Source organism: Taeniopygia guttata, chromosome 7, assembly GCF_048771995.1.
Source record: "Taeniopygia guttata chromosome 7, bTaeGut7.mat, whole genome shotgun sequence".
NCBI classification, from domain to species: domain Eukaryota; kingdom Metazoa; phylum Chordata; class Aves; order Passeriformes; family Estrildidae; genus Taeniopygia; species Taeniopygia guttata.
The window spans coordinates 37,211,901-37,237,282 of NC_133032.1; the positions used below are offsets into that span (position 1 = coordinate 37,211,901).

At 43.8% G+C, this 25,382-nt stretch overlaps 1 protein-coding gene across 2 annotated transcripts in view; it reads left to right on the top strand.

Annotated features, from left to right (window-relative positions):
- The window catches only part of ACVR2A (activin A receptor type 2A), a 51,506-nt gene that overhangs the window by 21,346 nt on the left and 4,778 nt on the right, over positions 1-25,382 (top strand). Inside the window, exons 2-8 of one of the 2 annotated variants that reach the window (XM_030278134.4) lie at positions 9,309-9,516; positions 11,270-11,379; positions 12,631-12,785; positions 19,098-19,121; positions 22,703-22,846; positions 24,241-24,384; positions 25,076-25,221. In XM_030278134.4, coding sequence (XP_030133994.1) covers positions 9,309-9,516; positions 11,270-11,379; positions 12,631-12,785; positions 19,098-19,121; positions 22,703-22,846; positions 24,241-24,384; positions 25,076-25,221 — 931 coding nt within the window. The remainder of the gene's footprint in view (positions 1-9,308; positions 9,517-11,269; positions 11,380-12,630; positions 12,786-19,097; positions 19,122-22,702; positions 22,847-24,240; positions 24,385-25,075; positions 25,222-25,382) is intronic. The other variant, XM_030278135.4, reaches the window with a different exon arrangement.

Genomic DNA, 25,382 nt, shown 5'->3' on the forward strand with positions numbered 1-25,382 from the left:
ACAAAAATGCTCCTGTTTACTTGCATTCTCCATAGCTTGTGTGAATGGTTCCTAAATAAGGTTTAATTTAATTTAATTAATTAATTTTTAAATGTTTAGATGCCTAAAACCTTTAAAACATGACTTATTTTTTTCATACTTAGAGATAATTTCAGCAATAACCTCTAGTTTCTAAAAGGTATTTTTGTGCTGTTAAATGAGATGGTGGAGATTGACATGAAATTTGTTATTACTCATACAGAACCAGAAATCAGAATATTTTGGGTTTTTTTTTCTTAGTTGGATTTTTTTCCTAAATTATTTCATGTTAGTAGTTTATACATATATATATATTTAATTTTCCAAATTTTTATTTTAAGGAATAGGGAGGTCATTTACAGGTTGCTAGAACTGGACTGCAATTCTTTCTAATAAGGTGTTTTCTTAAGAAGAACACCAAACATGGAAATGTAAACCATTTTTAAGTGCTTTAGGCAGGTAAGAAAAATAAACCCCACCGTCCTGGATTACTTTTGTATTGATTTGATTCTCATGTTAGATCAGAGCTGATTTATTTAAAGCAGCTGTTGCAGGAGTGGCTGAATTTCATGTTTTAATGACAATAAATGTGCTGGTTGGCCAATATGTAGCATATTTTAAAGTCCTTACTACAGATTTATGCTCTGAAAAGAGTTTTAAAATGATAATTTTAGATTGCTCCCGTTTCCAGTCAGTTGTTCTTAAAGCTCTGATAAGAAATACAACAAGAGTTAAGTTCTAATATGTATTATGCTGACTTTAATAACCTCCTTTTGATCTTGAAATGCTTCTTTTTTGGATTTGTTCTTTTGGGTGTCGATCTTGCTTTTCTGGATACAAGTAGTAATAACATTTTTTAAAAGAGGATGAGTGGATAGCAAAATCAGCTTCATGAGAATCCATAAAGACTAGAAAAATTGAACAGTTTTTTTATTGAGGTGCATGAGGAATCTGCTTTGATGTCCCATTGCTGCTTTCTTCTTCCAAATCTTAAATAAATTATATTTTTTCTAGTTTACTGGTCACTTAGATCCAAATTTGTTCTCTGTAAAAACAGTCCTAATAGTGGCTTTTAGTGAAATCCATCAGTTCTCATTCCTGAGGGAAAGCTCACTTGGAGTGGCTTTGGAGCATGGCAAGGTGATGATGGGGCTTAAAAATGCTGAATATTTAAATTATGAGTGAAAACATTGACTTAATGAAGACTCCATCATATAGTTGCACTGGATTTCCCTGAAAACAAGTCCAGAATAAGAAACTTGAGACAAAAAAAAAATCTTAATCCTCCTTTCTCCCCTCCCTCCAAGGTGCCAGGATCTGCTGCTGAGGCTGAGCTTCCCTGAGCCCTGCTGTTGTGTTTGGAGCTGCAGAGTGCCTCTGGAGAGGCTGTGCTGGCCCTGCCAGCAGTGCTCCTGTCTGGAAACATGGCTCTTTCAGGCTCTAGAAATGGGATTTTTCACTTAATCTTCAGATTACAGTCTGGCACGGGGAGCAAAATGAGGCAGCGTCAGAGGGGACAAAGAAAATCCATCTCAAGTGACAGCCACTTTAGCTGGAGGTAAAGAGGCAGTTGTGCTGGATTCTTAAATATGATCAGCACTGATTTCAGAGCATGAGGACACAAATTTTAAAACTCTTTCAGTGTAGACAAGGTTTGGAATTTGATCTCAACAGGGCTGGACAGCAGAAAGGAACAGGAATGAAATGAGTGGGAATGAAACAGACCCAGCAAAGTTTGAGGTTATATAGATGTTTTGCTTCAGGAAGAGTTCAGCAGTCACAAACATATTAGCATTTTTCTGCTGATAGGTATTTACTCAGATGTGCAGTGCTGCAGCCTGACATTTATTTAAGTTTAGTGGCTGAAGGAAGGAATTACTTCCACTCTGAGTGCCAGTTCAGCTGTTTGAGGCTGCACAGCTCAGTTGGATTTTTGATTGTGCTACAGCTCCAAAATGCCTTTCAAACTGAGCTCCTGCATCAGAGCAGCCAGTGTCATCCTTTAGTGATGCACCTGATCCCAAAATGCTTCTGCAGGAGGATTTCCTGACAAACAAACCCAATATCCATCCAGGAGAAAGCCTTGGGAATGGCTGAACTCCTGGCTGGAGTTCTGGCCAAATGCGTGAGCAGGATGAGCTTGGGAAGTCCTGCTGGGATAAGGTGGGGGAATAGAAATGAAAATACAAAGCCCTGAGATCATGGGTTTTGTGGAATCAAGCCTGAGGCTCAGGGGGACAATTCTCCATAAATCAGTTGGAGAGTTGGAAGAGGGAGGGGCAAGGAAAGTTCCCAGCTCAGTGGAGTAGGAACATTGAAAGGTTTGAACTTTTCAGTGCTGGGTTCTGCCTTTCCCCTCCACTTATCCTGTTTGCCTGCAGCTCCCAGGTAATCCCTGTGTGTGTTTACACAATGTGGGACCTGTCTCTCCTCCTTTTAGCTGCCATCTGGACAGGGGCAGCTGGAGCTTGTCTGGGTGTGCACTGACCATCCAGCCTCTGCCCATGAGCTCAGCACTTGGGAATTTTGCTGGGCCAGCTTGAAGGAAAAAGATACAGCTGATGCTTTAAAAATTAAAATAAAAAAAACACCAAAAACAAACAACAACACTCATTGTAAGTATGTTTAGGCTGGAGTTTTGGTTGTAACCACAGAAAAAAAAGAGAAGTATAAGGATGGCTAAAGAATTAGAATGTAAATAAGAAGCTTGATCAGCACATGTAGGAGAACTGGGTGGTGTTTTTGCTTGCAATAGCACCGAGTGGGACACGACACCCACAGAGAGATTTGTTGGAGAGCTGAGTTGAAGGCAGAATCACACTGGTCCCGTTGTCTTTTAAATAGTTACATAAGGTCCTGTAAGACAGAAAAAGAAGTGGGGGTTGGATATATCATGTGGAGGAAACATCAAATGTGGAGTTGGATGCTTGCCTCTTAGATGTCTTGACTGTGTTTTTGTTTGACTTGGTGTGTGGTTCTGTTTGCTTTGCAGTCAAACTGTTACATTTGCATTGTGCTTGACTGATTTGGGAGGCAAAAGGTAGAATAATTTCTTGTAATTAGCCTGAATTAACTCTCCTGTGTGTGTTTATGAGGGGTCAGGAGGGAGTCTGTGAGGAGGAGACTCCTTTGTCATTATAAATGCAGCTGAAATATTGACACTCATGCTATTGAACAGCCCCACAAACAGTACAGGAGGAGGGCTGGAGAAAATGTCATTTCCTGATCCTCTCTTATAGCCTAAGCAGAGAAGGAAATTTGAAGACAGCTAAAATTGATAGACAGCTAAAATGAAGCTTTCTCAATGCTTTTTAATTGATTAATATGTTCAAATTTCCCATCTCCATGAGGCTGCAGGAATTTTAACCCTCCATTGGAGAAAATTCTAAATGTTTCCTAGCTCACAACTGGGAAGTTCTCAAGAAGTTTTGTAGCTCAAAGAAAAACCTTCACAAACACCAACCCCAAAAAGTATCATTTTGATCCAAAATCCTTTGGGATTCCCAGCTGGGTGTTCCTGAGAGGAGCTCCCATATCTGATGAGCTGCAGGATTGTGCTGGTTTGGGATTCTCAGATCAGAGGAACAGCTCTGACAGGTATCTGAGATCATTCCTGGGAAACTCCCTGGCAGGTCCCAAAATAGAAATGCTGCTGGTTGCCACCACTAGCATGAGACTCATCCCTGAGAAGGATTCATAATTCCTGATGTAGTTTGCATGTCCTTAGGTGGTTTATTTAGGTGCTTAATTGGTGACTTTAATGCTGAAGGGCCTCTTTTTGAGTTTAATGACAGCATTCCAAGACTCTGGTGGAAATGCTGTCACTCCTGTGTGCAGTGGGAGAGAATCCCTGACTCCTTCCTGGGCAGCTGCTTCCCTGAGCTTCCTCCAGAAGCAGGAGGAGGTGATCCCTCCTGGGTAATCAGGGTGCAAGTTTTAATGTCAACAAATGGTCGAGGTTTCTCCTTTATTATTATTATTATTATTATTTTGTGTTTTGCACTAGGGAGAGGAGGATAATCCAAACTGGGAACTGGGTATTTCTGCCCAGTGCCTGTTGTTGGATTATTCTTAGTTTTTTAGAGATGGGGCAACTGAGAGGCATTTGAAAAGATTTTATTCTGTTATCAGCTGAAGACTGAGACATAAGAGATGTAAAACTCAACACCATTCTATCAGAAGCCAACCTATTTCTTGGTTGCTGTTTGCACCTATTCTGTTTTTTCCAACATCTGAATCTTGTAGAATTTAAACTTTTCAGTTTTGAGCCTTGTGTTGCTATATTGGACTATTTTAACCATCTGGTAATTGTGCCAGGAAGGGGACATTGGACCAGCAGTGACTAAAAGCCACCAACACCTGAGCTGAGTGCAGCCCCAAGGCTGTGCCTCAAACCAAACAATTTCTAGGATCTTTGGAGCTTTTTTCCCCTCCAAAAATCATCAGGCAGCGGCTGGGAGGTGTTTGTGCTGTGTGCTGCTCACACCTCGCAGTGACAGCAGTGGCATGTTTGAACTTGAAAACATCAGCCTGTGTTTTACTGCGTTCCCTTGAAGTCAGGGAGTGTGAAAAATAACACTTAACTCAAGTCTCTGGAGGTTCCCAAAGGATGGCAATCTTTATCTCGGGCTAACAGCTCTTTGTGGCACTTTAATTTCTACCCAAAGAACAGAAATGGCCACTGAGCCTTTTTCTCCTTTTTCTCCTTTTCCTCCTTTTTCTCCTTTTTCTCCTTTTCCTCCTTTTTCTCCTTTTTCTCCTTTTTCTCCTTTTTCTCCTTTTTCTGCCAAGTGCTTTACTCTGAAAGGATTCTGGAAACATTGGGCACCACAGATCAGGGGGTTTTCCCACTTCCTGAAATCCAGGCTTAAATAAGATATTTGGAAGTAGAAGGCAGAAAATGGAAGTTCTCTACAAAATCCCATTACAGCATTATTAATTTCTTCTATCAGTGGCACAAACTGCTGGGAGGGACTGAGGGAACACACTGGAAAAATAATCCCAGCTTTTTTTTTCCCTTCAGCAAGAGCACCATGCAAATAAACCCAAGATACATCTATATATGTAAAATAACATCATCAAGTGGTTAGAGCAGCTGATTTGTTTTCCATACTGTAAGTCTAGAAGACTCAGGGTAAAAAAAAGGTTGTTTTTTTTTTTTTTTTTTGTTACTGTCCACGAAGCAAACCAGGGGCTGCAAAGGGGTTTTTAACAATACAGATATTATTCCTCTCACCTTCCCCCTCTTCACTCCAAGTTCTATTCCCTGTTTTTAGGTGACATCATTCTCCATAGTTTCCACTCTACTGTAGAGCCTTTGGCTTGATCATCCTTCAGTTTTCTAGCACTGGATTCTTCTCTCCTTCTTTTTCAGAAGTGTTATCTCAGCTACAGAATTTCATACTTCCATGGCAGGCTCATCCCTACAAATTTTCCATTTTGAAAAGGTGTGAACTGCAAAAAAAAATTGAAATATTTTCCAAGTATATGATGAGATATCTTAGCAAATACAGATTTCCTGTTGCTCCCCCAACTCTAATCCTGGAGAAAAATGCAGCTTTTGCTATACAAAACTACACTGAGTTTACCCCTGTTCAAGTTGCAAACTCATTTATTTTTAAAGACTAGTTTAGAAAAAGAAAGCAGCTTTCTGGACAATCAGGTTAATCTTTAAATTTTGAATATTCACAGGGCAGGGTGGCAGCAGTGCAGGTGATTTGTTACTTCACTGCCTTGTTTATCTTTTTTGCAGTTTTTGCCTTGCCTGAGTTAATTGCTGCTGTGTTTGGATTTAATGAATGTACTTTGGCTCAGCTCATCTGAAGTACAGTCCTTGTTTGACCTGGGAGCACTGAGAACAGTGATAATAGGACTAATATTAGGCTAAAAACCAACAAAATAAGTTTGGGGACATCGTGGCATGTAAAAGGAGGACAGAATCCTTGCTCTTGGAACTCAGTTTGCTTTATTAGGTTGGAAATAGCTTTTTTCTTCTTCCTTTGAGAAACATTCCCCTGGGTGTTATCAGAAAAAATAGAGAATGATAAAACCCTGCTTCCTGCTCGCAGGAACATCAAAGCTGGGCTTTTTTAGTCTATATTTGTAGTCTGTTCTTAGATATATTTGTAGGGCTAGAAAGTGTTGGAGATCACTGTGGAAACAAATAGAATAACACACATAGGCAAGTACTTGAAAAAGGTACCTGTGCAGCAGCTGAAGGTTTTTGTCTAAGGTGCTAATTCTGTTTATGCTGCATTTTCTGTGCTTTTCTGCTCCTTTAGAACAGCATGTTACAATTCTGGTATTTTGGTGAATGGGCCATTCTGTCTATAAGTTACTCAGTCCCTGTGGTGCTTCTCTGCTCTGCTGGTTTATTCTAATAAACTGCTCCATTCCTTGTAGTTCAGTACTTAAAGAGTTCAAATTCTTCTCAAATATAACACAATTTAAGTAACCTTTCTGTTACAGGCAGACTGAATCTCACCCTTTAGTTCTTTTATATATTGTACGTTTTCTGGGGAATAGCAAAAAAAAAAAAAAGTGTCCTTGGCACCATTAAACTAATCTTTGCAGGCTTTCCATCAATTTTCATGACTTCAGCTTGAAAATGTTGTTACATTTCATAAAGCAGTGAGAGATCACAGATTCGGTTCCCTTTGCCCTTTGTGTCTTTCCGTGGTGTCACCACTAATCACGCAGCAAAAGCAGGATTTGGGAATGAGGGTAGCACGTGGGAAGTGTTGAAGCCTTCCCTGGAAAGGGAGGGACATGATCATTATCACATCTCAGATAAAGTATCAGGAAACCATTCCTGCAGTACAGACCCATGGGCTTGTGTTGCTCAGGTTTAGGTTTAGTGGATAAAGTTGGATGATGAATTCCCAAGAGTTTTCTGTCCTTTTTTTAGTGATACCTGTAAGAGACAATTCCTATTCCATCCAGCACCTTTTCCCAGCGATCCCTTCCTGAGCCAAGGCCATGTTAGTCCTTGGGAGCTGTGCACTGTTTGCCCCTTTTTAATTAAAAAGCTGGTAGATTTTTTTCAGTCATTCAGTCTCTCTGTTTGAGAAATGGCAGCCAGTGCTTCCAGCTCCTCCTGAGGTGAGGTTTTCCGGGCTGCACTTGAGCTCTCTGATGGAATTGCTCCCAGTTCTGCTGTTTTCTGTATTAAGAGTGGTCCAGAAGCTGAAGTGTTGGTTTTGTTCCCCCAGTGCAGCTGTGGATGGGCAGGAGTGTGAGGGATAGAGCAGCACTGGAATGGGAATACACAGATATCCTATGGGATCTGGCTTAAATTGCCCAAACTAAACTCTGCTCTGTACTTAATGCCCTTTGCTTTCCCAGTGTGTTTCCCTCAGGCTTTCAGACCTCCTGTTCCATCCAGTGCGTTCAGCAGCACCATTTTGCTTTTTTGAGATTCAGGAATTGGTTTCTGAGGACGTGGCAATTCCCTGTGCACTCAGAATGAGTACAGGAGTTCCATTAGAGACCTGCTCTGCCCAGTAAATTTACTTTATTGTAAATGCCAGCTGCCCTTGCCCCTGGGAGCTCCATCCCTGTGGAGGGGGTGGCAGAGCTGCTTGGAAGCAGATGGGCTCAGGGCTGCCTTCTTTGTGTGGCTCCTCTTCTCCTCTTGCCTTTCTTCCACCACGTTCCTGCTTTTGTGCTTTGAAGGATTCATCCAGGACTGTCCTGGTCTGCCCAAGGCTGGGTTAGTCTGGCCAGACCCATTGCAGGTGAGAAACCCCAGCCAGATCCAAGGTCATTAAACTGCTCCCAGTCACTGATTGGAGCATTCGTGAGTTAAAAAATAGATGGATAAGAAAACCTGATTAGAAAGAAGACAGGAATAAGGAGAATATTTATGCAAAGCTAGTTTTAGTGCAGTAGGTGAATTTTATAAAATTCAGCTTGTCTGTGGTCCTTCAGAGCTGGGCTTGGCAGCGAGAGAAAAGCAATGGCACGTGTGAGAGAAATCCAGGACTTCTGCTTTATTGCACTGACAGAACCAAATTGTTCAATCTGTTGCCTCATCTGTTTCTTGCCATAGCTGAGAGCTGTAAAGGTCAGGCCGTGGCAGCACAAGGAATTTAATGGTTCCCAGGCTGCCCCTCGCAGCGTTCCCAGCTGGCTCTGCCCCTCTCCCATTGATCCTCCAGCTCCTGCCTATTTTGGGAACACAGGCAGAGCTTTGGGAAGGAGCAAGGTGGGATGCTCAGGATGGGCAGTGCTGGGCTCTGCTTTGCTTCCTGTGCTGCTCTCCCAAGGCTCAGGTGGGAAAAAATCCTCATTCTCAGGAATGGCTGCTGGGTCATGTTTATTGTGGATAAATGTGGATAAAGGAGGTAGTGAGTGATGCAAATAAATATGTCAAAAACTGCTGTGGGAAACCTTTTCTCTTCCAGTCTGGTCTTCAGCGTGCAGGGCAATGTAATGTCTTAAAAATACTAAGTGTATAGATAAATTCAGGCAAAGTGTTTTGGCATCCTCCTGAGCCTTCCTCAGTGGATCCTCTGGTTCTCCAGCTCCTCCATCTCCGTTTTCCCATGGTTTTAATACATGTTAAATGGTGGAGCTTCCATGGAAATTAATAGCACGCTCTGGGCAGTGTCTGACAAGAGAAAAAACAGAAATAAAAGGCAATTCTTGCTTCCCTCCTGTCTTTTGTTAACAGTCTTGCTTCCCAACAACCCTTGACCTTCACAGGAGCTGGTGCTTTATATCCCATTAACTCTGAAGTGATCTCCCCCAGAATCCCAGGAGGGTTCCTAGATGGTCACTAAATGGTCTTTAAGGTCCTTTCCAGCCCACATCATTCTGGGATTCTGTAACACACCCCCTAACACTTACTGGCTTTTTTGGGGTTTTTGAGATGAACTCCCTGCTCTTTTGGCTCCTGTAATGAGATAAGAAGCACAAATGCCTTTTGGTGAATCTTCCTGGCTAAAGCTCCTGGTTTGGCGAATATTTTAATTAAATCTTCACTGCTCAGCATTCTAAATTTTCTCTGCTATTGCTATTCATGGAGAAGTATTGCCATGACTTGTTCTTCATTTCTGCAAATCTTGCTAAGTTATGCAAGTCACTGTTTGACTTCACAGAAGATCTTTGTTTTATGTTTCAACACTTGGAATGCTGCTGAACTTTCCATGTTTTCTCTCTTTATTAAAAAAGGGGGGCAGAGAGGATACATTGGTACAAGCAGTAAATGATATTTTTATACAGCCTGCATTTATTCCTATGCCTGATCCTGCAGAATTCCATTGATTTGTGCTTCCCATCCCTCGCAGGTGCCATCCTGGGCAGATCAGAGACACAGGAGTGCATCTACTACAACGCTAACTGGGAGAAGGATAAAACCAACCGCAGCGGGATCGAGCCCTGCTATGGTGATAAAGACAAAAGGAGACACTGCTTTGCTACATGGAAAAATATTTCTGGATCAATTGAAATCGTGAAGCAAGGCTGCTGGCTGGATGACATCAATTGTTATGACAGGTGAGTTTTCCCAGGAATTTTCGGAATGGATTTGTCACTGTAAACTCTTTTGCCTCTCCATAATTTCTACGTCATCGCCTCCACAAGCCTGGCTTGAGATGAGTGAGTCTGGGAATAATTACCTTCTTTTTAGATACTTGCTTGTATTTAGGGACCAGATTCCATGTGAGTACATTGTCTTGTTTGCAGAATAATGTGTTTTACCTTCTTAAACAAATGCAGGTATTTAATTTATTCTTTTTAGTCCATTAATAATAAATTCTTGTTATTGCCAAACACTACAAATATAATTATTGCATCCAGGATGCAAAATTCTCTCATTGATTTTTCCAAAGTCTTTAGAGTTGGAAAGTCAGCACTTTGTGTCTGCAATTTACCAGATCATGGAAGTATTTTGGCAGTTTATTAATAAGCTCAATGGCAGCTCTAAGAATATTCTAAACTTCCAGTTATTTTGTTGATAACAGATGGTCCAGCAAGAACCCACAAGCAGTAACAGCAGGACTTGGGGTTTGTTAGATGCTGACTGAATAAAGGTCATGACTCTCTTAAGCAATGGTGTTGCAGTTTTTAAAATACTCTACTGGGTTTTACTGGCCCAAAACGTTTATTATTTGGGAAGGCAGAGAATTAAGAAATAGATCCACAGTGGATCATCATTAAAAAGTATTGAGGAATTGTTTCAGCAATTTTCACTAAAATATTTTTTTGTGTTTCTTAAAAGTTGAATTTTTAGAAGAAAGCCTTGCAGTCCTTTCTCCCAAATCAAGTTGTCCCCCAGCCCAGGCTGTTTTCTGCTTTAATGACAGTTTAAAGCTCAGTCCCACAATCTAAAAAAAATCCTAAAATCATGAGATAAAATCCTCCCTTGAGCAAAGAAAAGAAATTGGAAGAAGAAATCAAACAGGAAGGAGCTGGAAACTGAGTGACTGTGAGTGCTCATTAAGTAACTTGTGCTAATGACACCCAGTGCTGTGTTTGTCCAGAACAGCCCAAATCTTATCTCTGAGCGTAGGGTGCCTTTGCTGCTCTGGGAGCTGTGGGGGTGACTCCAAACAGCAGCAGATCCAGGACATCAAAGAGAAAATGTCCCCTGGAGGTCACAGGACAGGGTGACAGCCAGAGCTGGCTCTAGGGAATAACCCCAAGTTTGGAAGATGAGCCCAAAACCTCCCTGACAATCTTCAGCTGTGTTTAAAATCCTTCAATATTTCTTCAGCCTTTTCCAGGTTGGCTCCTGGTTACTGCTTTTTCTTTCCTGATGGGAATGGTTTCAGCTTGTTTGTTAGCAGAATATTAATAAAAAAGCCATTCCTGCAGTTAATTCAGGGAATGAAATAAACCCTGTCCCTGAGCATAATGTAGGCAGAGGAGATTGTAGAAATTTTATCATTTCTTTCTACAAATACAATAAAGTTTAAAAATTCTCCTTCTCGCTTATCTCCAGCCTTGTTTGATCACTTGCTTGTCCTGTTTAAATCTAGCTTGTGTGCTGTTCCTCAGTCTGGTGGTGGTTTTCTTTATCTTAAAAAAGACAAAAATGTGTTTCTGTTTTAATAAAATTTCACTCAGTATAAAATATCAAAATCTAATTTATTTCATGAGATTTAGCTGTTCCTTTGGTCACGGTGGATTTAACAAAGTTCACTTTGAAAATCTCAAAGCTGGGCACGTAATTTTTTTTTTTTTTTTTTTTTTTAACAAAGACAAACCAGCTGGAGATGAATGAACTTTCTCCTCTTCTCCCTTGCAGGAATGATTGCATAGAGAAGAAGGACAGCCCTGATGTGTTTTTCTGTTGCTGTGAGGGCAACATGTGCAACGAGCGCTTCTTCTACTTCCCGGAGATGGAGGTCACGCAGCGTAAGTTCCTCCTGACAGCAATGTTCCACATCCTGCTTTTCCAGCAGCTCACACTTTCCCCAAAGTCCTGCCTTTCCTGCCACAGGGTTCTGTGCAGTGCCAGCTCATTTATTCCACTTGGAAAGGTGCTTTCCTGTAAAATCAATAAAAAGTACTTCAGCTCCTTTCAAGGGTAGGAAGGAAGGATAATCTGGAATAACTGCCTGGTTTAAAATATAGAAGTTATTGTCAAATCTTACCTTAATTACATGGTTAAGCTCCTCTAAGGGTGTAAATTGTTGAGCCAAAAGCCTTCTCATCCCTGTTTTCCTGTGCCAGCCTGGGGGTGCTCCTTTTCTTCAATAACTCCTCTTTATCCCTCCTGGACCTCCTGAATTTCTCTGTAAATTAGATACTGTACACAGTATCTACTCTGTACACAGTAGTATCTAAGAAGGGGAAAATAATTTTCTCCCAGATCACAGGATCTTTGTGGGTTCTTCCACTCAGCATATTCTGTGGTTCTAAAAGACAATCAAATTAGCCAGGCTTAACAAATAATTATTTTAAAAAAACAACAGCTGAAAGGTGATTTGATTTTTCTTGCCTGTCTTCTTCCAGTCAGGAATCTGCTGGAAAACCAAGTGTTGTTAATAACTGAGCTGAAACCAGCAAATGTCTCATGTACCAAATAGCCAGAGGAAGTTGTTTATGAAATGAAAGAACATTTTCTGTGAGATTAAAATAGCCTTTGTTGACCCAGGAGATATTGTTGTCATTTTTGTCAGTGATGCTGCTAAGGCAATAATTGACATTCTTCCCTCTCCTGAGCCCTCTCTTGCCCCAGGGGGCTGTGGCTGCCTTGGAAGCAGCTCCTGCAGAGCCTTTTTTGAGATCATGTGGAAATGTCTTCACCTGGAGAACTCCTCCTTCCAGCCAGGCACAGAAGTGCTGGCAGGTTGTTGCCAGATCTCTGTATTGGTTGGTTTTAGTTCATTAGGTGAGGAATTCTTGCAATCCCCTGGGAATACAAACACCCCTTGGCCCCTGTAGGCTGTGGGGGCCCAGAGTTGTGCTGTGCTGGGATCTGAGCTATTCCCCTGCTCTCCAGAGCGCTGCCTTTTAACCAGCTGTAAGTTTGTGCTGGCTAATCAGCTACTGGGAGCCTGCTGTGATGATGGCAGCAGCTGTTAGAAAATCAGCCTGCTGCACATTTCAAACACTGCCTGGTTTTGTTCCTTAAAAGCTGTGTGTTTTTTCTTTTCCCTTCAGCAACTTCCAATCCTGTTACACCGAAGCCACCTCTGTTCAACACCTTGCTCTACTCCTTGGTGCCTATCATGGGAATTGCAGTGATTGTACTCTTCTCCTTCTGGATGTACAGACATCACAAGCTGGCCTATCCTCCAGTGCTTGTTCCCACCCAGGTGAGCCCCTGCTGCAGGATTTGGGGTTTTTTAAGGGCCAAACCATTCCTCAAGGGGATCTGTCTCATGGCTGGGCTCTCTGTTCCCCTCCTGATTTCGAGGTCCTAACGCTTGCTCTCCCCTAAAGCAGAGAATTAAGCTTTACTTAAACAGCCTTATTAATTATTCTTTGATGAATAGATGAGCAACTGCTTCATGTTTTTATGCATCTCTTTGTTTGGGAGGAGAAAAACTGAACATAGAGGACAAAGACACAGTGAAGGCACGCTGAGGGCTGAGCTGTAATGCTTAGCTGGAAACAAAAAAAGAGTTGCCACTTCATCTTGGCCATTTGAGGTGTTCAGAAAATAGCAGCTAAGAGGGGATGAGCTGGTTTTAAGGAAGCCTGGAGCTGGGATACAGGTGTAGGGAATGATAAGAAAACCTTCATAGCTCAGCTCATGCATTGTGATTCTTGTAATCTTTTTCCTTTTGTTTTTGTAATTTCTGCTTTGTTTTGAAATGTTTCAGTTTTAGGGGTGTTTGTGTTTTATGCCGAAAGGATGAGGTTGAGGGCTCTACACTTGAATGTAACCTGGCAATTGTGCATCCAGACAAACCTTCAGGGGCTCTTTTGTGTGCAATTCCTGCTGTTGGGATGCTCCAGCTGATCCTGGAGCTGGAATTAGTGCTAACATTGGAATTCCTCTCCTTCAGTTATATCTGGAGATCCAACTGAGATTAGGAGGCTTTTATAGAAAAAGTTAAACCAGGAAATTCTAGAGACCAAAGCAAAAAAAAAAAGATGAAGAAATTGTGTTTGTGGAAATGAAGAGAGAAATAATTTGGATTTTTGCAGTAGGAATTAACTTGAGCTTCTAACTCAGTGCAGTGACCAGAATACATGACCTGTCCTACAGTGATGTTATTTATGATTAAAATGAAAACTCTTGTTATTTTGGGTAGGATTGCCAAGGACTGATCTCTGTGTGCTCCAGCTCCTGGGATATTTCCAGTGCTGCTGCTTGACAGGAGGGTGCTGCAGGAAGCAGCATTGCCTGGGGTTGATAACTCAAGTGTTTTGGTTTCAGTTTCTCAGTAATAGATAAGAGGAATTTGGGGAGAGGCAGTGGCCATATGTTGTTGCCAAATGAAAAGAACATAATTTAGAGGAAAAAAGTCTGTTTGCTGTCCTTGCAGAGAGGATTGCAGCTCCTCAGACTCCCTGCAATCTGTCAGCATAATTAGTTCATCCAGCTCCCATTTTATGGATTTGGGACTTTACATCAACCCAGTGGTCTTTGCTGGGAGAGCAAATTCATAACTGCTAATTGTGGGGATAATTCCAGCATGGGATTGACTTCCTGAAGAAATAAAGTCATGGATAAAGCCATGGAAAAGCAAGTGAATGTGAAATATCTGTGGGGTATCAGGAACTTGAATTCTGATTCTCCCTCCTTTTGCTGCAGTTTTTTCCTTGGATTGTGTTTGAGGCAGGATGGACACCTACACTTTTAATAAACAGGATAATCAGCTGTTGTGTTCATGCTCAGATTGTATCTTTGGGATAAATGTACCTTGGTGCTTGTGGGGCAACAACATTTTCCTATCTTGTGGTGAACAGGCATTAAGGCTCATGTGGAAAGTCAGGAAAAGCCACTTGTGCCTGAAAAACTACCCAGAATTATTATGTAAATCCAATGTATAAACACTCTCCCTTATGCAGCAGAGCAGTGGTTCCCACTTGAAATTTAATTACAGCTGGTTGGAACAGGAGACAGGGGAAGCAAAAAGGGAGGGAAAGTATTGGGAACTTTATAACCACAAATAAACTCTGAAGTATTTGTGCAATTAATCTGTTAATAGTATATTTAATAATTGGGGCATGAGTGGAGTTTGTAGGTGAGTAGATTTGGTTTAATTCTTTGTGTAGCAGTGGTAGGATGGACATGTCAGGTGTACAGCAGGAAAAACAGAGATTGCTCCATGTGAGATACAGATAAAAGTTATCCCTTTTTCCTTGGTTTATTCCCAGAAACAGTGGGAATACTGAACTGGTACCAGACTTCCAGGAAAAAAAATGAAAGGATGGATGAGAAATAAGCAAAAGATAAAAATGAAGAAAAATAGCAAAAGATAAAAATGAAGAATGAGAAATTGTGAAAGAATTTGGTGATAAGTAGAAGATTAGAGAGCAAAGGGAAAGAAATAGTTTGGAATATTTAAGAAGAAGAAAAGCAAGAAATACACTGTAAGAAATATTTGAAGCTGTAATGAGACATAAAGGACAATTAGTCTTGGCTTGTTTGTGCTGCTCACTGTGCCTCAGTGCTGTGTGGGGAAGTACCCAGTGAAAGCTGTCAAATTCCATCAAATCTGTCACTTTCTGTGTTCTCCAGTGAGTTATTAACAAATCCATGTTTGCTGAATACATCTGTGTGTGTGGAAAACACTTAAGAACTGTTCTGTCTCCTTATTTCTATTTGACTCAGCAAACATAAATTCATCCAAAGGATCAGATTGCTATTTTAAATATCTGATAGTGTGCAGTTCTCTGCAGAAAGAGGTGCTGGGACCTGGTTCCTTTGCACTGGGGAACACTGGGTCTGCAGTTAGGTGTAATCCAGGTTTCTCCCAAACCATTCCCAGCAAAACTGGAGTGAGGATGGCCGGGAGCTGCTCACTGTTGCTCCCTTCCTCCTGCCAAGCCTTGAGCTGTGGTCAGAGCTGTCAGTGCAGCTTCCAAGGGGCTGTTCCACCCTGGAGCTGATGGGTGCCACTGTCACCCCTCCCACAGAGCTGCCACCAGCCCCACTGGGGTTTGGCAGCTCCCCCCGTGTCCCAGCCCCCTGGAACAGGGAATCATTCACCTCCAGGACTTCCCTGGGTGCCCAGCTTGGCAGGATTTTACTGCATCACGGTTGCTTTTTTGGCCTTGGGTTGGTTTTGAAGTAATAATTGTGCTGAGAGGCTTGAGAAAAGGCTTTGCAGATTCTCTTCTTGTCTTTGTGACCTGTGTTGGGGATTTCTTCTGAAATGGTCAAACTCTCTGGGGTCAAAGAGAGGTTTGAATTTCTGACCACAGGAATTCATCAATCTACCTGATGCACTTGAAATTTCTGGGAAGATCTTTCCACCCTGGGAAAATCCCAGTTTCCTGCTGAAGAAGGAAGAACTAAATCAGCTGTTCAGGTTTTTCCCATTTTGGTCTTCCAGAAACTACTTTTTTTTTTTTTTCTTCTTATTGTCACAAATATTTTAATAGAAACATTTCAACACTGGAAAAATGCAAGGGAGAGGTGTTTTCTTTTTCAAGGGTTGAATCCAGATCTGGGAAGATTAATGGCTACTTGAAAAACACACACAGGGAGAAGCCAGGTGATAGAAAATGGGAAAAGAGATTGGAAAGTTAACTGCAAATCAGGAGCCCTGAATGTGCAGTGGGTGAGGAGCTTGAAACTGGATTCTTTTTCTTTTTCCTGATAGGATCCATGGGCTGGTACAAGTTAAAATCTATAACAGAGGGAAAAATTTGTGTGAAAACATCCAAAAGCCACGTGCAGCTTTTACAGATCAGAAATTGGTTGTGGGTAGCCCAAATTTTGAGAAAAACCCACACTGCTCAGGGTTTTCTTGGTCTAATTGGTTCCAAATATTGTAATAGACCCATTAGAGTTGGTTTTCAGGCAGCATAAACAGCAGTGAGTGTGTTTATGTACATTTGTGTGGGTGATAGGGGTTCTGAGGGGGGTTAATGCTCCCAGTTTTTGTTTTTGTTTATCAGAGGGAATTGCTGACATAAATCTCAGATTTGCATTTCTTTTGTAGCCTGATACCCTTTAACTGGTGCCTCTTGGATTTCTGCTGGGAGCCTGAGGTGATGCTCTGTGGGCTGAAGGGGAGGACACTGGTTTATAATCCAGAGGTGTTAATGAGCATAAATACATCCTTGTAAAGTTTCCATGTGTGTGGAATTTATCAGAGTGTGGGGGAAGCTGATCTCTCGAGGGAGGGGTGAGAGGTTTGGGACGGGGCTCATTTCTCAGAGCTTCATTTTTGCAGTTTCTCATTATGGTCAGAGCACAAAGGTTGAATTCATACATATTTCTGCTTATTGCTGAGGAATTTCCATAATTCTCCAGAGCTGGAGAACTTTAATAATGAATAGGCCTAGAAAAAAAAAAGACTTTCAGCCCCTTGGGGTGGGTTTTGCTCTGCTCTGGAGCTGCCCTGACCGATGGTGGAGGAGATTCTGGTGGATCCCAGTGCTCAGAGTTCTGGTACAGGTTTATGGAATGAATCCTCCTGGATTAATTAGCGGTATTAATCTGGTATGAATTATTTGGAGAAAGGGAAGCTTGTGCTCAGCACTCTCCAGGCACAGGGAAAGGCTCCTGCTGGCCCCGTGCTCTGGAGCATCCCGAGGGTGTGAAGGCAGAGGGGGAGAAGGGGAAGGCAGCTGGAGGCAAGGGCTTGAATTCCCTCTTTTCCAACATCCATCCCATCCAGGAGATGGCTCAGGTGAGTCACAGAACCCTGAAACAGTTTGGGTTGGATGGAAACTCACAACTCATCCCAGCCCACCCCTGCCATGGGCAGGGGCACTTCCACTATCCCAGGGACACCTTCCACCGCCCCAGGGACACTTCCAGTATCCCAGACTGCTCCAAGCCTCATCCAAGCTGGACTGAGACACTTCCAGAGATCCTGGGGCAGCCCCAGCTTCTCTGGGAATGCTGTTCCAGGGCCTCCAGTCCAAAGTGCAGGAGGAGGAATGGAGGCATCTCCACGGAGGTTGTTCAGCAGAAGGGATGAAAGCAGCACGAGCAGGGGGTCACTGAAATCCTGGGACGTGCCTTTAGACTGGATTTTGTTCCACACCACAAACTGCTCCCGGCGCTGTTGGAAGGAATCTTCAGGATTGGGATTTCTCTCTCAGTGCCTGCTGGGTGCAGAGTGTTGGAGTTCCCCTCTCTTGGTGCATGTATTGATCAGGTTCGGTGCTGGAGCCCAGGTCCGAGGTGCCGGTCATTGATCAGGTCCGAGGTGCCGTTCATTGATCAGGTTTGGTGCTGTTCACTGATCAGGTTTGGTGCTGTTCATTGATCAGGTTCAGTGTCATTCATGGATCTGGTCCGGTGCCATTCACTGATCAGGTTGCTGATCTGGTCCAGTGCCGTTCATGGATCTGGTTCGGTCCTGTTCGGTGCTGTTCACGGCTCGGGTCCGGTGCCGTTCATTGATCAGGTCCGGTGCCGTTCATTGATCAGGTCCGGTGCCGTTCATTGATCAGGTTTGGTGCTGTTCACTGATCAGGTCCAAAGTGCTGTTCATTGATCAGGTCCAAGGTGCCGTTCATGGATCCGGTGCCGTTCACTGATCTGGTGCTGGTCACGTTCGGGTCCGGTGCCACTCATTGATCCGGTGCCGTTCATTGATCCGGCGCCGGTCACATTCATTGATCCGGTGCCGTTCATTGATCCGGTGCCGTTCATTGATTTGGCGCCGATCACGGATCCGGTCCGGTGCCGTTCACTGATCCGGTGCCGATCACGGATCCGGTGCCGATCCCGTTCGGGTCCGGTTCCGTTCATTGATCCGGTGCCGATCCCGTTCGGGTCCGGTTCCGTTCATTGATCCGGTGCCGGTGCCGTTCATTGATCCGGTGCCGTTCATTGATCCGGTGCCGATCATTGATCTGGTTCTGTTCATTGATCCGGTGCCGGTGCCGGTCATTGATCCGGTGCCGGTCATTGATCCGGTGCCGGTCATTGATCCGGTGCCAATCCCGTTCGGGTCCGGTTCCGTTCATTGATCCGGTGCCGATCCCGTTCGGGTCCGGTTCCGTTCATTGATCCGGTGCCGATCCCGTTCGGGTCCGGTTCCGTTCATTGATCCGGTGCCGATCCCGTTCGGGTCCGGTTCCCCCGGGCCGGGCATTTCCCCGGTGCGGCGCTGCCCCCTGGCGGGCAGCGGGAGCGCTGCAGGGAGGGGTTCCCGTCCCAGGCTCTGGAATTTCACCTCTGGAACTTCACCTGTCCAGCACTACCGCGGCTCCATACACCTGCAGTGGGCGTTTCTCCGTGCAGTTACAAAAGAATTCCGTTAACTTTCTGTGGAATAATCTTGTTTTCCTCATTTTCCCTTACTAACAAAACTGCATTTCCTTGTTTTTAATTATGTGTTCTGGTGTGGGCAAGTTTTGCTGTCCCCGTGAATATTCCTGTCATTAACTCACAAATAATTGACTTTGTCTCCTCTAAGCTGTTTTTGCATCCCATTCCTGGTGTAAATAGTAATTTCTCTTGCCTGTGTTTTTTCCCTCTCTGCAAGCACGCCTTTCATATAATGATTGAGGTAAGAGGATGTTTGTTCCTGGCTCTGGGGCTTGCTGGGGATGTGGGAGACGTTGTTTGCTCTGAATTGTGATTCCTCAGTATTTCGGACAAGCCATCCATCAGCATGTGTGGTTTAAAAATGCACCTTTAGCCTGTGGATTTCCTAAAATTCCCTGGAGCTGCTGAGTGCTGGGGTCAGGATGTGCAGTCAGAGATGGATCCTGGAGCACAGGACCAGGGGGATCCATCACCCAGCACGGCTTTCCCTGGAAGCAAAGGGCACATCCCACCTTGTCCTTGGCTCTCCCTTCCCATCTCCCCCCTGGGACAAAACCAGATTGGAGCTCTGGGGTCTCCACGTGCTGATCTGGGGTTTTGTGTGGTGCAGGAACTCACAAAAATGGATCATCTGGAGAAAAAAGAAAAGTATTCCTTCACCACTCAGTCTCTTCATTTTTCCCACTGACCAGGAGATATTTATATTCATAATTTATACTTATAATATTCATTATAACTCCGAGTCACTGGGACCCCTTAATTCACAAATTGGATCATTCCTGCTCTGCTTTTTAATGCAATGTGGAAAACATCGAGATTTGAGGTGTAATAAAAATGCTCAATTCCTGACATCATTAAAGTTCTCTAATTAATAGCTGAAATACCTTGGAAATGCAGTTTAGAAGAAAATTTAATGGTTTCAATGTATTAAAAATTTAAATATTTGAGTATTTTCCTGACTATGCCTCTGTGAAGAGTTCCCAGATTCCTTGGATCTCAGAGCTGCTGTTCCTGGGTTTGAGTTCCACAATTGCTGAGCTGCTTTCTGATCTCCAGACCCATTTTTGGGGACACTTAAGGAACCCCATTCCTGGAGGAAGATTTCCCCCTGTGACTCAGTCCGAGGGGAGGGGCAGGAAAAGGGAATTGGACTCTGGATTTTTGGACAGCTGGGAAATTTGGAAGCCAAATTTATCCCCCTGCCATCCCTTCTGGCACTGTAGCCTTAGCACTACAGAAATCAACCCCAAAGCCACACAGGAATAATGGGGTTTCTGGAACATTAAACAATTTTCCTTGGAAATATTGTCAGGGAATGTTTCTGTGTATAATCACTCCCTGGAGCTGCAGAGTTTGGAGTTATATTTTAACCAAGGTGCTTAGAAAAAATCAGGGGTAAAAAAAAAAAGAAGGAAAACTTTTCTTTGCAGTTGAGTTAACAGCAGTGGTGCTGAGAATGTGGTGGGGAGAGCCAGGGATTTGTAGGGAATAGGGAATTTGGTGTATGGGAAGTGTTGTGGTCTAATGGGGAATTAGGAAAGCTCCAGGTTTCCCTGCCACTTTCACTTCCAGCTCTTGGAGAGATGCTGGAACTGGGTTCAGCAAATCTTGGAGGTGTTTGGTTTTCCTGGTGGCTGGGGAAGAATTCAGGCACCAAGTGCTTCCAAATGGCAGCAGTTTATTGGGAGGAGGCTGTGGGAAGGGAGGGGAACCCAAGCCACCAGAGCAAAGGGGGATTTGGGGTGATTTCCCACCAATTCCTCTGCTTCAGAGAAGGCAGGAGGTTCTGAACTCAAGCAGTTCATTAAATCAGGGTTGTCTGTGGGGGATAAATTTGAGCATCTCGTTCCCACTTCCTCTTCTAACAACAACAAATTGGATTTACAAATATTTATTTAGTACAGTTTGTATTTTACAAATTGAGGACACTGCTTTCTCTGGTGCCTGGAATATTCCAAGAGGGTTCTGGCAGGGAATAAAAGGCACCAAGGGAGGGAAATCTTCACTCTCAAACTTGGTTTTCTGTGCTGCAAATGTTGATGCCACAACTTCAAGCGCCTGTCGCTGTCACATTGACAAAAGGATTTCCTCCTTTTTGGGGACAGTGTTGCAGTGTGTCTCTAATTTGAATTTCAAATGCTGTTTATTCTTTTTCTAGTTAGTAATTTGTGCAGTGAGGTTCCTCTGCTCTGAATCTTTCTCTGGAGCTTGTTCTTTTTAATTTATTTGTTGTTGTAGAAGAAAGCAGAGAGTGGATGTTGATTCCTGCACCGAAACTCTCAGGATTTGTATTCTCAGCACTTGTCTCCATTCTCCCCATAGTAAAGGGTTCTCAACCCCACAGTTTGTCACAAAATGTGTCTTTAACCTGCACAGGATTTCATGGTTTTGATGGAAGTGCTCAAACATTTAACTCGTTCTTGAGCGCTCTCCTCTCTCTTGTAAAAGCATCTCCTCTGGTGGTTTTCATTCTCTTGAAAACATCTTTTCTCTTTGGAGAAAATAGAGGAAAAAGGGGGTGTTTTGGAGAAATTTTGAAAACTTTGGGTTGGTTGTTAGAGTTTTTATAGAGGGACAAGCTAATCCCACCTGGAGGGAAAGGGCCAGCCCAGAAGGAAGCAGAGCTTTGGCAATAAAATTGAGAATCTGCTGGTTCTGTTCAGCTGATGTGACACAGCAAAACAGAAAATCCAGGGTGTGCAATAAACTGTCCCCTCCCCTTTGCCAGGAAGGGGAATGGTCCCAGGCTGTAGTGTGGGATATGGGGATGGGGATATGGGGATATGGGTCCATGGATTGCCCTGTGGGAGCTCTGTCATCTCACTTGTACAAATCCTGCAGCACAGGAGCAGATCAGCTCTGCAATGTCATTCCAGCTCGTTTCTGGGGGCTGGGATTTCAGGAGCTCGCTGGCAAAGTTGGGAGCAGGGAAATGGGGCAGGAGGGGCTGACCCCAGCAGGGTTCAGAGGTCCCACACCTCAGATAAACACAGAAACCTTCAATGCATCCATGGGGCTCATTGCAATTCCAGCTCTCAAAAATGTGACAAGTAAAGCTTGATTATCTTTGTTCCTTAATTTCTGCTGTGCTTTCCCACCTGGTTACAGTAGTCCTCCATTTTTGCTGAGCTTTTTTCCCACCTGATTAGACTAATCCTTAATTTCTGCTGTCTTTTCTCACCTGATTCCATTATTCCTTAATTTCTGCTGTCTTTTCTCACCTGATTCCGTTGTATCTTAATTTCTGCTGTGCTGTCCTAAGTGATCACATTATTCCTTAATTTCTGCTGTCCTTTCTCACTTATTCCATTATTCCTTAATTTCTGCTGTCCTTTCCCACCTGATCACATTATTCCCTAATTTCTGCTGTGCTTTCCCACCTGATTCCATTATTCCTTAATTTCTGCTGTGCTTCCCACATGATCACATTATTCCCTAATTTCTGCCTTGTTGTCCCACTTGATTCCATCACTCCCGAATTTCTGCTTTGCTTTCCCACCCGATTCCATTACTCCCTAATTTCTGCCTTGTTTTCTCACCTGATTCCATTATTCCCTAATTTCTGCTGTCCTTCCTGCTGCTGAGGTGGTTCCCTGCTTCCTGCTGTGTGACCCAGCCCGTTATCCAGGTGTGTCCCATCCCTGTGGCAATCAATCCCTGCTGAGATGTGTCAAATCCCATTTCCCAGGGCTGGCCTTTGTGCCTGGATCTTTGGGATTTGCTGCAGTGGGGTTTGGCTGGGTGATCCCAGGCTGTCAGGGATGATGGGAATTAATGCCATTAACAAGAGCAGCGTTAATTAATGGTCTCTCCTGATTGCAGGATCCTGGGCCTCCCCCGCCGTCTCCCCTGATGGGTCTGAAGCCGCTGCAGCTCCTGGAGATCAAAGCCAGGGGGAGATTTGGGTGTGTGTGGAAAGCTCAGCTGCTCAATGAATACGTTGCAGTCAAAATATTCCCCATCCAGGTGAGCAGAACTCTTGGGGTCCTGGTTTTTCCTCACATTAAAACAGCTTTTCTTGGCCCAATAATCCTGTAAATCCAAGTGGAAATGGCCTTGAGGTGTAAAAGATGCAGGAAGAGTTTTAGTGATTTAAAATAAGCATTTTACTGCAGGCAACACATTGCTGAAGCATAAACCCTGTGAAATGTGGGTTTCTAGTCATAAAAATATTCAGCATCTGTAGTTTTAATCAGCTCTCACCCACCTCTTGACCAGTTAATAATCAAATTAAATTGTACTTAGAAGGAATGTCCTGAAATGCAAAGCCTGGAGTGATTGTTCCAATTAACCATGCCTCAATTAAGTGCCACAGCACTCAGTGCCCAGCAAGTGCCCTCCCAGAGCTGTGGCTTGCATTAAATGGGTTGAGGAATTTGGAGAGCACAGAGGGGAGCAGGATGGTGATACTGGGATGGGTTTTACATGGATTAAAGCACCCCCTGCTGCTCAAGCTGCAGGAATTTGTTCCCTCACAGTGATCCAGGGGCTGCCTTGCAGAACAAACACTGAGGGCTCCCCATGTCTCACAAGAAAATCCACATATTTTTTGACAGAACTCAAAATGTCCCTCAGACATTTTTGGAGGTTCCAGGCCCAGGTCAGAAGCATTTGAGACCCTGGCAGCAGCTGGAAACAGCTGTGATTTTGGGTTTGAACCATGGAATGATTTACCAACCTTGCAGGAAGAACAAGAAATCACAAAAGTTTAGATATTTTAGTAGAAGTTGTCACAAAGTAAAGGGAAGAATTTTTGAGTGCTGTACAGGGGGGTTTGGTTTTGTACATGGGGGTCAGAGGTTTAAGATGGAGGGATTTGGGCCTGCCCTGTCCTCCCTCTTTCTCCTTCCTTACCTCCATGTTCTTGGTGATGTTGGCACTCACAGATTGGTTTAGAGTAGAAAGGCACCATTTAATATAGGTAATAGGCATTGGGGAAAAACTATAAACATGTAACACGTGATGTACCATATAAAAGATAGAAAATCACCATTTAATATAGGTAATAGGCACTGGGGACAAACTGTACCCATGTAACACGTAATGTACCATATAAAAGACAGCAGCAGCCCTGGGCAGAGGGGGAGAGAAGAAGCAGTCGGGAGTCAGAGAGGATGTCAGGGTGTGTGTGCCTCTGCCTGAGCTGTGAGCAAACCACAGCAGCTCCAGAAGAAAATCTTTTAGATAACTTGCAATAAACTGCCTGAGACCAAACAACAGAGACTGCTGAGCCTTTCTTTGGAAGCTCAGCTTGGAGGAGAGACTTTTCCACCACACGGAGCCACCCCGATCTAGGGGTGAGCTCTGGCACTATCCCATCTTTTTGGTGGCTAACTGAGCCTGTGCTGCTGTGCTTGCAGGACAAGCAGTCGTGGCAGAACGAGTACGAGATCTACAGCCTGCCCGGCATGAAGCACGACAACATCCTGCAGTTCATCGGCGCCGAGAAGCGCGGCTCCAGCATCGACGTCGACCTGTGGCTCATCACCGCCTTCCACGAGAAGGTGGGGCTGGGGCAGGGGGCAGCAGCCCCAGGGGAGGGACAGCAGCCCCAGGAGAGGCTCACACACCTGCAATCAGGCAGTAAAAAAAGTAAAATTCAAAGCAGCTCTCACTTTGCTGCTGGCTTCTCACTGGATGTGGACTCACTGCAGCTCGTTTGCAGGCAGCTGAGAAAGTCCTCGTCAGGTTGTACTGATAGAGGAGTTGTTTTAGGAGATAAACAAAAATTAATTCTGCCTTTTTTTGGCTTTTTATTCTAAACCTGCCTAAAATACATAACCTCCTATCTTGCAGAGATTTTTTTGGGGGGTTATTTTTGGTTGACTTGTTGGTTGATAAGAATAAAAATGAAGTGATACAGATCGATTCTATTGTGACAGCAAAAGGAAGAAACACAAATACAATTAATTAAGGATACATTCAGTTTTAAGCTGAATAATTTTGATTTCTTTATATTTGTTCAGAGTGTGTGTTTCACTCTTAAAATCTCTTTGGATTTGTTCAGAGTGCGCGTTTCACTCTGAAACTGCTGTTGAATGATTTTGTCTCTGTTTATTCAGAGTATTTCACTCTGAAAGTGCTGTTGGTCCGTCAAGAAGGACAATCAAGGGTCCTGCAGATGTGAGTTGCAGGAATTGCAGGTTTTCCCTGCAGGAGTGGGGCTGAGCTGCGTGTGTGGCTGTTTTCCTGCAGGGGTCCCTGACAGATTTCCTGAAGGCCAACGTGGTGTCGTGGAACGAGCTGTGCCACATCGCCCAGACCATGGCCCGGGGCCTGGCCTACCTGCACGAGGACATCCCGGGGCTGAAGGACGGCCACAAGCCCGCCATCTCCCACAGGTACTGCCCTGGGAATGCAGGGACACTGGCAGTGCTGCAGGCAGCCATCACCACCTTTTGGGCCTGCAGGAATTCCTGATCTCCCCTCCAAGGCGCTTTTCCCCCCCACTGTGTTATTTAAGCAAAGTTGCAGTCACTGCACACTTGGATTGCAATGTTCT